A 12520-nucleotide genomic window follows, 5' to 3' on the forward strand; every position below is an offset into this window, starting at 1 on the left:
GAATTAAGGTCCCACAGGCTGCAGGCAACTAAGCCAGTGCGCCACAACTACTGAGCCCATAGTGACCCAATGTCACTATGGTTCCCTCTTTATATCTTTGGTTGTGGAAAATCTTTTCTACTAGTATTCAGGTCATTCTCACTGATAGTTGCTCTGTAAATAGGTGTAATTTTGGTATGCCCAATGGGAGAAAGTGAGCTCAAGGTCTTCCTACTCCGCTATCTTGGCAACACCTCCAAAGTGCTTGTATTTTAAAACAATGTGAATATAGGAGGCTGTAAATCTTCCATGACTAATCTTGGGGGGTGCACATTTTTGGTGTCAATGATGAGTGGTTGACAGGTCTCTTATGACTTCTCCTTCAGAAGAAAACGAAGCGTTTTCTGCACTCTTAGCACCAATGTTTCTTGTACTTTTAAAATGCTTTGCAAGAATGCAAGCCACTTCACTAAAAAGAAGTATGTCTTTTATGAATTGCATCCATTTTAATGTTTACAAGGATCTCTCAACTAAAGATGCTGGCGAAAAAGTACTGAATGTGCACAACTAATTGAATATCTTTTAACAGAGCTTTGCTCTGCACTCTCCGGTGACTCAGGCATTTTGTTAACTGCTGCTGTTGCTTTATAAGGACATTGTGAAATGACATTTGAAACTAAACAGAGGAGATGTTGCACAGTTTTAACTCCAAAATTTAAAACTGTCCCAAGTAGAGAAGGAAGGGTTTATATAACTAAATGACTATTTTAACGTTGAGCAAAAAGGAAGGAACCAAAGCTTACGCCCAGAGGAATTAAAAGGCTTCTAATCTGTTTAGGTAGGATAACTTCAGGATAGACGTGCCATGGTTCAAGCCAACACGATACAGTTGTAACCAGAATAACTTCATTTGTTTTGCATATGCCAACTCTATGGTCTATGTTTGATAATTATACGTAACATGGACCTTGTTTACAATGTATTTAGATGGAGAAAGTGTTATACTGATTGTTCTACACCTAAGTGAGACTCCAGGGAAACACATTTATCTGGAGATAGAAAACTGGATTTAGTGACAAACAATTTTGCATCAGCTGCTCAACTTTGCAGTTAGCACTTGATCAATAATCTTATTTCTGTTAGTTTCTTTGTTTATTCAACATAATACATTGGAGCACAACTCAGCATTCAGCACTCAATCATTGAAATGATTTTTTTTATAAGAAAGTTGGTTTGCAATGCAAGCAATATATGAGATTTTAAAATTCTTCATTCCATACAGTAAACATTTTTTCTGCTTCTAGTACTTTCCTGGTTTTATCTGTTACACTTAAATTAAATACAGCTGGAATTTATTTTGGTATAAGGAGTGAGGTAGGGCTCCAACTTCTTTTTCCTTCCAAATTGCTGGTCAGTTATCTCAAAATGATTTAATGAAGAATGTAATTTTAAAAAGTCCATGTGCCCAAAATGCTATTAAAGTTGAATACTAATGAAATCTTGGAAAGAAATTGTGGAATGATTTTGTTTTCAAATGGTTTTATTCTAATTAAGATGAACTCAAGGCTTAATGAAGACTTATAAAGAAACAGATTCAAGAACTAGTAAGAAACACTGTCTTACCTACAAAAAATATAAGTTGAATGTTGGACAGCTAAAGAAGAAAGAGTAATCAAGATAGTAGAAGGCACAAAATAATTTGAGAAATGTAATTTAATCTGCAGAATGATAGCCATTTTTATGATCACAATGTTAAGCACTTGAGCAATCTGTACTTCATTTTCATAGCAAAGAGACAACCAGTAAAAGAGTTGATTTTAGGAATTTATTATTTTTTTTTAAAAAAAGCAACTTCCAAGGTTTGTCATTGTACACATTTAGCCCAGTCTTCTATAGCAAGTACAGCAATAACTGATCTTTATAACAATTACTCAGAGGCACTGAATATCCATAATGTCTTCTGAATTATCACAGATAGAAGAAAGAATTAGAAGAAGAGTTTAATGTTAAGTGTATTTAAAACATCATATTCTAATTCTTTTAAATTGGTTATCCAAGTACAATAATATAGTAGAGTTCGGGTAACTAGAAAACGCAACTGACTAGAACATCCCATTCATCTGATGTGCATTAACAGGCTTTTTACTGCATATATCTTTATTATAGTTTGCAAACTAATTCAACCCACTTTTACACAGCATTAATTTCTTTTTGAGTTGGCACTGGGCTGAAACTGTGGTGCAATATTTCATCTGTTTTTTTTTTTTTTTTCTAGTTCTTGGATGAATTTCCCTTATCTGACCTGGTGTTTGAACTTTAGTGTGTATGAGACTTCCAGATAGTCTCTGCTCATTCTAGATATATTTACAGTGAAGTTACCCACAGCCAGATATCCAAGATTATTAATTAATATGTCCACCAGCTCTGTTCTTGACTCTGGTAAAAGAGACCTTGTGTCTCACTGGAGTATATGCCAAGCTACAGGCCAGACACTGTTTGTGAGCTGGTCGTTAACAGAGGTAACCACTCAAGGTTCTTCTTAATGCTGTGCAAATAAGGGTCTCGTCATTTCAGTAACTATTTGTACATTTATAAAAGCAATACAGTCATGGGAAAAACCAACAAGCACAGCTTGGTAGAATAACCTGCCATGAAATTTCATTGGCCTTATAATAATTTACTACAACTGTTCCTTTTATTCACACTGGATAGGAAATGCTTCCATCTAACACATGGAATATGAATATATACAACAAAAAGTTGGTTTTTATTAAAAAAAAAACAACTTCAGGAGGACAATAATATGAGGGTTGAAAAAAATAATTTTGTGCAGTTTCCTGATCACAATCATATGTCTGCTACCTTTTACAAGGAATGACCCAAGTACGGATAGACTTATAAACCAGTTAAAGAATTTTCCTGCCTGTAATAGCCTACTATTCAAATATTACCTTGTTCATACACTACAGAAGTTTCTCCTTCTCCACTGTCATTCTAAATGACTAGGGTTTACATGAAGAATCCGTTTTAAGGACAAACCCTGCTAATCCTCTTCAAAGCTATCATGTATTTGCAGTTCCCCATTTCATCAAAAAGTTTATCAAAACAACATCTTGGAAACTGCACAGGGGCTTCTGATTGATGTATGGTTGAGATCTTGAATGTTGCATTCTCACCTTATGCCTGCCGTCTTGATGCACAATGTTAACATCTTGGCTTTAACTTTTAATGGCCGCAGTGAGCCAGGCGGCAGTGGTGTGGGTGGACTGTTTTGTACCGCCAGCAGTCAAAACAGTGGCCAGGGGCTCAACGCCTCTAGGCTGTGAGCCTGGGGAACCCTTTTGCCTATGGAATGGGTCTCTGGAGTCCAGCAATGTCACTGCAGGTCGCTGTGACATTCTGACACCTGCTTCATGGAGGACTGTACTTAAGAAGAAGCCTAATGTTTTCAAAATAGAGAATTTGGGCCAGGATGGGGGATGAAGGAGGGAGCCCTGGAAAACATCTCTTATTTTAGCTCTATGAGGAAGCTGTGGGCATCTCTGGAAGCGGCAGGCTGGAAGAAGAGAGGGCCCAAGGTATGCCTGGGGAAGTGTCAGTTTGGTGTTGGCAATGCGTTTAGTGCCTGTAGCCCCCGACTAAGGCACTCTGCCTAGATCTATTTTCCCCTGACTGTACCTTTTATGTCCAAAGATTTCCCCATCCCCCCACACACAATCCTTGTTTGCTTTTGCTTTCTAAAGTTGAGATGGCAATTAGGGATCATTTATCTCTCAATTTTAACTGATGAGTGGTGGCTCTTCAGACTTGTGGTTTGAAGATTGTGAAGGAATCCTGGGCTCATCAGAAGATGTGCTGTGATTGATTAGCAATGTCTGCCATGGCTACAAGCGTTGGTATGTATGCAGTGCATGCTGGGTCCTATGTCTCTGTTCTAAGTAAGGTGAAAGAATGAAACTGGCTTGGGGGGTTCTTGCAAGACCTTTGGAGACCACAGCCCAAAGCACCAAGTTTGCATTTACTTTATATTCTGCTTTATTCTTGAAAAGATTTAAGAATTTTAGGACTTTTAAGACCTGTGGAAAGTTGGAGGGGGTGGTAATTTTGAACAGGCTGGTGCAGTAGGCCCTGAACAATGGCTTCTGTTTTCATCCTTAGGTGATGAAGTCTAATGTTTAGAAAGTGATTATATAGCTTCCTGGTGACAACAGATTCAGAAAGACTTGGAGGAGTGGAGTGGTTCCCAGGCATGGTGGGAATTTCAGGCAGCTGATAGTATTTGTCAGTATGCTGAAAAGCCAAGGAGAAATATATTTGCACCAGCTTTATGGAGGGGATATATTCCTTAGTATGTCAGGACTATTGTCTCTCAGCTCTACCTAGAAGTCTCTGGTGCACAACTTCATAAAGAAAGAAAAACAAAATCAGTGAAATTGTGTGGTAGTGCTAGTGACACCATTTTGGGAAGATCAACTCATATTTTTCTCTGGAAAATAGTATCAATCACTTCTTCATATCTCAAGTGAGCTACATTGAAGCCAAATCTTGATTTTTCTTTTAACATAAATCATTAACAAGTTGCTCTTCGACAATGCTATTGTCTGTTGACTTAGGGGCCATGTTGGGCCAAAGCCAGCCACCTCTAGCTGCTGATGGCCTGTGAGCTTTAGAAACTGTCTGATGCTCCCACCAGTACTCGCCTGTCAATGCACACACCTGATTTCACTTACACAGCAACATGGCAACATACCTTTTCCATCTGTGAACAACCACCCTCTTCCTCACTTGGCAACTGGGAGGATTTGGAAGGAAAATAAAGCATATCTTTTTATTCCTCTGCAAATCCCAGAACATGCTTTTGGATACCTGTCTGATGTTGAGTTTCGTGTCACAATGGGGACCCTAATCTTTCCCCAAAGTTGTAGGTGAAGGGTTTTGACCTTCCTGGCTGGCATGGAGGATTCCTTGGTTCGTAGGTCTAGGGTCAAGAGATGGAGGTGGAGTGGAAGAGGGAAGGCAGCACTTAGCAACCAGCAATATGACTTCTTATCTGACGCTGCATTTCACCCTCAGAGAAATGATTTTCATATTGGTCTCCAGGAGACCCAATCCCACTTAGAGCATCTCAGCAGTTTCACTGTCTCTGGAACCTTCTAGAGATGATGGCTGGCTGGTGGCTATAATTGTGACTATAGTTGCCTCATCACTGGTTTTCAGGCAATTCAAAATTTCAATTTCTTTCCGCTGATCACAATTGTTGGTGTGTTGGTGTTACAAACAAATTTTTATAGCATGTGAATGTCAGTGGGCGTTATCACCACTCTTTTCCAAAGTGGAAGCCTCCTCTAACTGAAAAGACTTGTTCTAACACCACAGAGGAGCCTCCTCCCCAAAGTTTCTGAGAGAACCCAGAGCATGAACTGTGGGTTCTAGACAGAAGGTCTAGGAGGAGGTCGGGAGGGGGGTGGCGCCCTGTTGGGAGGGGGAGCCTGAGGAGGAGGGGGGAGAATGGAAGGTGGGGATGGAATTGGGGGAGTGGGGGCACTGGGAGGTGGGGGAGGGCAATGGGGAGCAGGGGGTGGTGGGGTGTAGATCGGGGCAGGAGGTGGCGAGGTGGTGTGGTAGGCGTTGTTGAGGGGGTACTTGGCAGGCGGATTGTTCTTGACTCTGGTGAAGTTGATACAGCGTCCCTGAAAGAGAATCAGAGAAAAAGAAACATGAGCTGATGCCTGCTGGGGTCTTACAACAGGGCGTGTGGGAAGTGCAGGGGGCGGCCAGAAAGAAACCCGCAGAAAGCAGATGCTTTCTGTCAGTGTTTATGTCAGTGTTCTCAGCAGAGCATTGAAATAGAACCTGATAACAAATAAGCTCCCCATTTCCCTCTTCTGGGCTTACTATTGAGAGAGTTAATTCTTAGGCAGATTGATAGAGTCCAGGGCCCTCAAGGAGGAGAAAGGGGTCTGGGGCTCTCAAGGAGGTGAAAAGGACAAACATTTTTTTCTACATTGCTTTATCTTTGTCACATAAGATGCTGTTTTCTTTAAGCCAAGAGCTAAGATTATACAACAAAACTCATCTTGTTCAAGGGTTCAAGTACAATCCTGTACTAAGGATTATATAACAACAATGTATCTTGCTGAAAGACATGTTTCTCCTTTTTAACAAGAACCTTCTGATTAATCTTGTTATCTTAAGATGTATGTTATGGGAGTGGGTCTGGTAAAAGTATATAAGTCCTTGATAAGACTAGCCAGTGGGGCACTCTCCACCCCCTTCTGATGTCTGTGTCAGGAGCTTTCTCTATTTTTTGTCCCTGTAATAAAACTTCTGCCACAGAAAAACTCTGAGTGTTCAAGCCTGGTCCCTGGTCCTGAAGCTAAATCTTCTTTAGAGATCACGAATCTGACATTGTTCACCATAAGCTATCATCTTGGGGGCTTTTAAGAGAATTAAGTTGCCAAAGGAAAGGGGCAGCATTCTCATTCCATAACTTCTTCGAGCTGGTAAGGGATGCAGACCCTAAATTGTTGAGGCCAACACTATGTTGCAAAATTGTTTGTTCAACTTCATTTTCCCCCCAGATTCTATCAAGGGTGCGGAAGAGAAGGCGACTGAATGCGCAGGGTCAGGGCAAGTACAGAAGTCACTGAATTTCATCTCAACAGCCTTGCCAGGCAGGTATTATTATCAGTTGTTCTGTTTCACAGATGAGGGAACTGAGGCTCAGAAAGGTTAAGCCACAACTAGGAAGAGGTGGGTTTGTTGTTACCAGTAGATGCAGCTGCCTGCTCCAGGCCCCTGCCTCCCTAGTGCTCTGACATAGACAGTTTGTCCTGCTTTTGCTTTGGCTGGGGAAGCCTTCTACTTCCAGGTGCTGTGACACCTGCTCGGGTGCCCTTAGGTTCTTAAGAAATACAACCTGGGACCTTTTATTGCAATGCAGGCATCTACTCTGAATTCTGCCTTTTCTCCACCCTTCCCAGGGACCCGGCTGGATAATGCAGAGTAGACACCTGGAACACCTACAACTGCCTCCTCAAAGTAGCCCTCTCCCCCCTGGGGCACTTCCCCTCTTCTCTTTGGAAGCACACACCCACCAGCTCTATTACTTTAATTTTTTTTTTTTAAATTGGAGGATAATTACAATATTGTGATGGTTTTTGCCATACGTTGACATGAATCAGCCATGTGTACACGTGTCTCCCCATCCTGAACCCCCCTCCCACCTCCCTCCCCACCCTATCCCTCTGGGTTGTCCCAGAGCACTGACTTTGGGTGCCCTGCTTCATGCATCGAACTTGCACTGGTCATCTATTTAACATATGGTAATATACATGTTTCAATGCTATTCTCTCATATCATCCCACCCTCTCCTCACACAGAATCCTAAAGTCTGCTCTTTACATCTGTGTCTCTTTTACTGTCTTACATATAGGATTGTTGTGTTCCTGTCTTTCTAAATTCCCTATAAATGCGTTAATATACAGTATTTGTATTTCTCTTTCTGACTCACTTCACTCTGTATAATAGGCTCCAGTTTCATCCACCTCATTAGACCTGACTCAAATGTGTTCCTTTTTATAGCTGAGTAATATTTCATTGTGTAAATATACCACAATTTCCTTATCCAATGGACCAGTTAGACCTAATTGATATCTACAGGGCATTTGACCCAAAAGCAATGGATTTCAGTTCTATTCTTAATAGGTGCTTGGGAGCCTTCCACTCAACACTGGGCTCTGCAAGGGATGGGTGCACAGGGCCTCTCCCCCTTGTGAAATCCTTCTGGTATGTGGGCCCCCTCCCATCACCTTTCCCATTCGACCCTCCCCCACCTGTCTGGGCAGGGTACTGGTCACTCCTGTGGGCCCTGGCCTTTTCCCAAACTTCCCATACCTATGGGGGCATCTTCTTCTCCCTACTGTGTGTCCTGGATGCTGACAGAATCCTTCCCCAGGAAGCTGAGGCAGGGTTCTCCCTCTGAGGCTGTCCTTTTCTCCTCGTCCTGCTCATTTTAACCTGATTATAACCCATGACAGGGATGACTCTGGGCTTCCTCTGAGGAGGAAGTGTGGATTTTTCCTGGCTTCCTTCTTTAGGATGGATGCCATCCTGTGCTGTCCAGCCTGAATGTGATGTGTCCTGAGAGGCCAGGGTTTCCTTTTCCAGGCCTTTCGAGGAAGAGCCTGGGGGAGTGGGGAATGAAGAGGGTGTGACTGTAGACCTTAAGGACCAATTACCCAAAGGACAAGAGGGAAATACAAGTGTGTGATCTAAGACTTGGCTCGGGGAGAGTCATGGCAGGGGCACGATGCGGGTTTGTGGGAGCCGATGGGGGCGGGGCCAGAGCACAGCTTTCCTCACACACGTGCCCCTCCCCCCATCTTTCAGTCCGGAGTCAGGTCCTTTGTCCTCCACGCATCTTTCCCTGAAGAGTCTGGCTTCTACTCATTCCTTGCTTTCCTCCCTGAGTTCTCTAGTTAGCGTCTACACCACACTCCAAACCCTGCATCCTATAATTGCTTTATTTGTAAATGCCTTGGCTTCCTGACTAGATGAGAAACTTCTGGAAGGCATTGGCCTTGTTTTGTCATCTGTTGCTCCACTGTTGGTTTAGGAATTATAAGGCCATATTTAGGTGCCAGCACCCAAATTCCTATGAACTTGCATTTTATGCAATTAAACCAGGCCTGACCTCATTAGGTTCTGATTGGGGTCCACTAACATCTTCTCATTGCATTGCTGGCAACTCCAAGATCATGATCAGACTTTCACGAGTTAATTTTGTGACCCAGTACTGTGAATTCCTGTTTGCTCAAGCAGCCCTCTTTTACAGCTTTATAAACCTAAGCCTCAGGTATAGTTTATTTCTGATCCTGGATACAGCTCTTTCTTTCAGGATGTGAAAGTACTAATTTTACTACCATCTGTGATAAGTTCCTTTAATGGGTAACTCAGCGTTGGGATTTACTGTACTACATGTTCTGTCCTATGTTCCTAGATATGCCTGACCAGACCAGGAGACTAGAGAAACCCATTTCCTTTAAAGCTGAAGGAGAGTTCCCTTCCTGGGGAAGAAGATGCTGATGCCTGTGGTCAAGTCCCCACGTACCTTCAGATCTCCTTTAGGGCTGGCTGTCCCACTATTCTCTCCCTCCCTCCAGGGATTAGTGATGGTCAGGGTGGGCAAGAGACAAGGTGAATGAACCCAGAGGTCTGTTTAATTATTTCATGCAATTGTAACTAGTACTTTTACCAGAGACAAAATTAGGAGCTCCCAGGCTTCTTCTGTCAATACTTCCATTCATAACCCAGATTTGGATTCCTCAACATCTTCAAAAGGATTTGAAAGGATCCACTGAACAAAACTCTCTCACATCTGTCAGCTAAAAACAGAGTAAAAGCAGGCAGGGGTTGGGGGGAGCGATGAGAGTGAGGAGAAGAGAGATCTTCCTTGGTCACCCCCTCCTCAGCCACCATCACAGCCTTTGGCCATAGCAGCTGAGGGACAGGGGTGGGGTGGGGGAGAGGCAGAGAGCACCCCTTCCCATAGTCAGTAACACCCCAAGAGTGCCCTGGGGTCACCTGCTGCAGAGCACAGGTACAGACCTAGCCCACTGGAGCCGAGGGCAGTAGCTCGGAGCCAGAGGGGAGGGGGCAAGCTCATAGCCTCTGTCATGCCCCTCCTGAGTGACATCCCACTGTAAGACATGAGGTGGAGATAATATACCACCTGCCACTCACTGTCAAGATGAGGATTAACTTAATCAGCATTGGTGATGGGCTTGGAACAGTGCCTGGCACTTGTGTTTGGTAAGTGAGGTTGAGCCTAGGTGGGGAAACAGACACAGTAATGTCTGTTGTGCTCAGACATGATAATGACCTTGTTCCTTGGTGGCTCAGACAGTAAAGCGTCTGCCTACAATGCGGGAGACCCGGTTTCAATCCCTGCGTGGGGATGATCCCTTGGAGAAGGGAATGGCAACCCACTCCAGTCTTCTTCCTGGAAAATCCCATGGACGGAGGAGCCTGGTAGGCTACAGTCCATGGGGTTGCAAAGAGTTAGACCTGACCGAGTGACTTCACTTTCACTTTCAGGGTAAAAAGGCCAGTTGGAGGTAGCAGCAGGTTTTCTGACTCCTAGTTTAGTGCCTTCTAGAACTGTGGGGTAGAACTTCTACATTCCTCACCTGGCTTCTAGAATAAAACTGATACACAGGGGTGAAAAAAAATGTAGCAATGGACATGTGACCAGAGCAGCTCCCAGAGCCCGCTCACTTCCCCACCCTCTTCTATCCTCCCATTGCTGCGCCACTCCTATAACTTATTCTTACAGGACACAGTTGACTGGCAATGCTGTCACACATACTTATCGTCCCCAAAAGAAGATGCAGACACTGCATAAACAGATCCCTGGAGTCAGTTACAGTAAGACGGAGTGAGGACTTCGGGGAGGGGTGTGGCTATAAATTAAATTCTTAAAACCTGGAGCCAGAAGAGCCAACACAAACACTGTAACACTTAGACCATATAATTGGCCTCAAGATCAGTTTACACGACATCAGTTTTTGCTTGTGAGAGGGTAATAGAAAGGCCAGATGTTTTCAGTGTCACATATGCCAGCGAATCTGCACCAGTGTTTGGTTAAAAGGTTGCTAGGACGGTAGAAGCACTTAGTTCCTCCATTGGTCTCTGTAACCAGTTTAATTCTTTGCACTATTGCTTTTGGGTGGTTTGATTCAGAGCCAATATTTGGTTTTGACCTCAGTTTACCTCACTGCTCATTTACAAAGTAAAAATGCCAATTATTTTTACATGTGAGCAATAAAATGCCAATTATTTTTACATGTGAGCAATAAAATGTCCTGATTAAATTTTAAGAAGAAAATGCAACAGTATTTCCTGCTAAGTGGAGGCACAGCAGGATGCTAGGTGGTGTTCCCTCCAAACTGAAAAATTCCACTTTGATTTGGTTGCATTTAATGGTATTGGGAGGATTCTTAGAAATATCCAGGCACATCATCCACTTTATTTATTATCAAACCCCATCAGCTAAGTATTATCATCAGTGTACAGAAAGGAAGTCGACTGAGGAGGTAGAACTATTTAAATAACGTGCCCAAGACCATACAGCTGGTAAATTGTAGAAATGGGATTAAAACCTAGCTCTGCTTGCCTTAGGCTTTCATTCACCCCCCTTTTACTGTATTATCCTGAATACAGACTAAAAGTGCTAATAATCCTGTTGAAGTACTTGAAGATAGTATCATATAATGTAGTACTTGGCCACAGTCCATCAGCTGTCAAGAGATCTTTCCAGAACCTAAGTCTGGTCAATTCACTCCCCAGGTCGTCATTCAAAGGCTCCCACTGATGCTGAAGCTGAAACTCCAATACTTTGGCCACCCGATGTGAAGAACTGACTCATTTGAAAAGACTCTGATGCTGGGAAAGATTGAAGGTGGGAGAAGAAGGGGAGGACAGAGGATGAGATGGTTGGATGACATCACCGACTCGATGGACATGAGTTTGAGTAAACTCTGGGAGTTGGTGATGGACAGGGAGGCCTGGTGTGCTGTATCCATGGGGTAGCAAAGATTGGACACAACTGAGTGACTGAACTGAGTGATCTTTAAAGTAAATTCCAAACACCTCCCTCCAATAGCATACGCAGCCTTTTGTGATCTGGTCCTTGCTTACACATTTCAATTAAATTCTTGCTGTTTTATTGCAGGATGTTTAGCTGAGCACGTCCTAAGCTCTCCACAAATATTTATTTAATGAAGTCTGTACTCTGCCACTTGGTTTTCTTCTCAATATAAACTTTGTTCCCCAATGTGTGGGTGAATATTTTTGAGGTTCCATCTTCTTCTTCTCCTTTTGAGATCTTCATAGCAGCATGAGGTTCAAGTTTAGGCTGGCACTCAGTGAATACTGCTCACATCTCCAAGTGTCTCTGAGGTGGAGCAAGCCTTCTTAGGAAGCTTGGATTTTCCCTGCAAGTTTAGGTTCTCAGAGGACCAAAGGTCCATGATCTCACAGCTCTCTGTTTACATCTCCTCAGTCATACTGCGATGGTTTCCTTTGACCATAGGAGTGGTAAGAATTCTATGTATTCCCTTTGATTTCCACACTTGAAATGTTGACATGTTACTTTTAAACATACCTTTTTAGGTTACTTTTTATTGATTTATCAAGGGAAGTTGGTCTTCAATAAAACTTTCTATCTAAATTGGAGGGGACACACTCTGAAATGATCATGGCATAGTCAGCATGAAAGATCTTATTGACCAGGTTTTGGCTTCTTCCCAGCTTTGAACTGCAGACAGATGGTCCAGGAAGAACAGGCAGGAAGCTGGGGGTGTGGGACTGTGGTCTGTCTGCTCTGTGGGTCTGGCCTGGAAGGCAAAGCTCTACCCCCAGTTCTGCCTCTAGTATGTGAAACCCTGAGTCCCTTTCTCTCTTGGGTCTCAGCTTCATCATCTCTGAAACAAAACTGTTGTGCTTGCTAGATGATGTCCAAAGACCCTTCAGCTCTAAT

At 43.1% G+C, this 12520-nt stretch overlaps 1 protein-coding gene across 1 annotated transcript in view; it reads right to left on the reverse strand.

The window, feature by feature from the left end:
• Positions 1-1790: 1790 nt before the first annotated feature.
• Positions 1791-12520, reverse strand: part of ANTXR1 (ANTXR cell adhesion molecule 1) — a 250291-nt gene continuing 239561 nt past the window's right edge. Inside the window, exon 18 of the mRNA XM_081594569.1 lies at positions 1791-5669. Within this exon, the coding sequence (XP_081450695.1) occupies positions 5409-5669 (261 nt within the window). The 3' untranslated portion in view covers positions 1791-5408. The remainder of the gene's footprint in view (positions 5670-12520) is intronic.

The sequence above is a fragment of the Giraffa tippelskirchi genome, chromosome 4 (genome assembly GCF_054371585.1).
Source record: "Giraffa tippelskirchi isolate mGirTip1 chromosome 4, T2T-mGirTip1v1.2.pri, whole genome shotgun sequence".
NCBI classification, from domain to species: domain Eukaryota; kingdom Metazoa; phylum Chordata; class Mammalia; order Artiodactyla; family Giraffidae; genus Giraffa; species Giraffa tippelskirchi.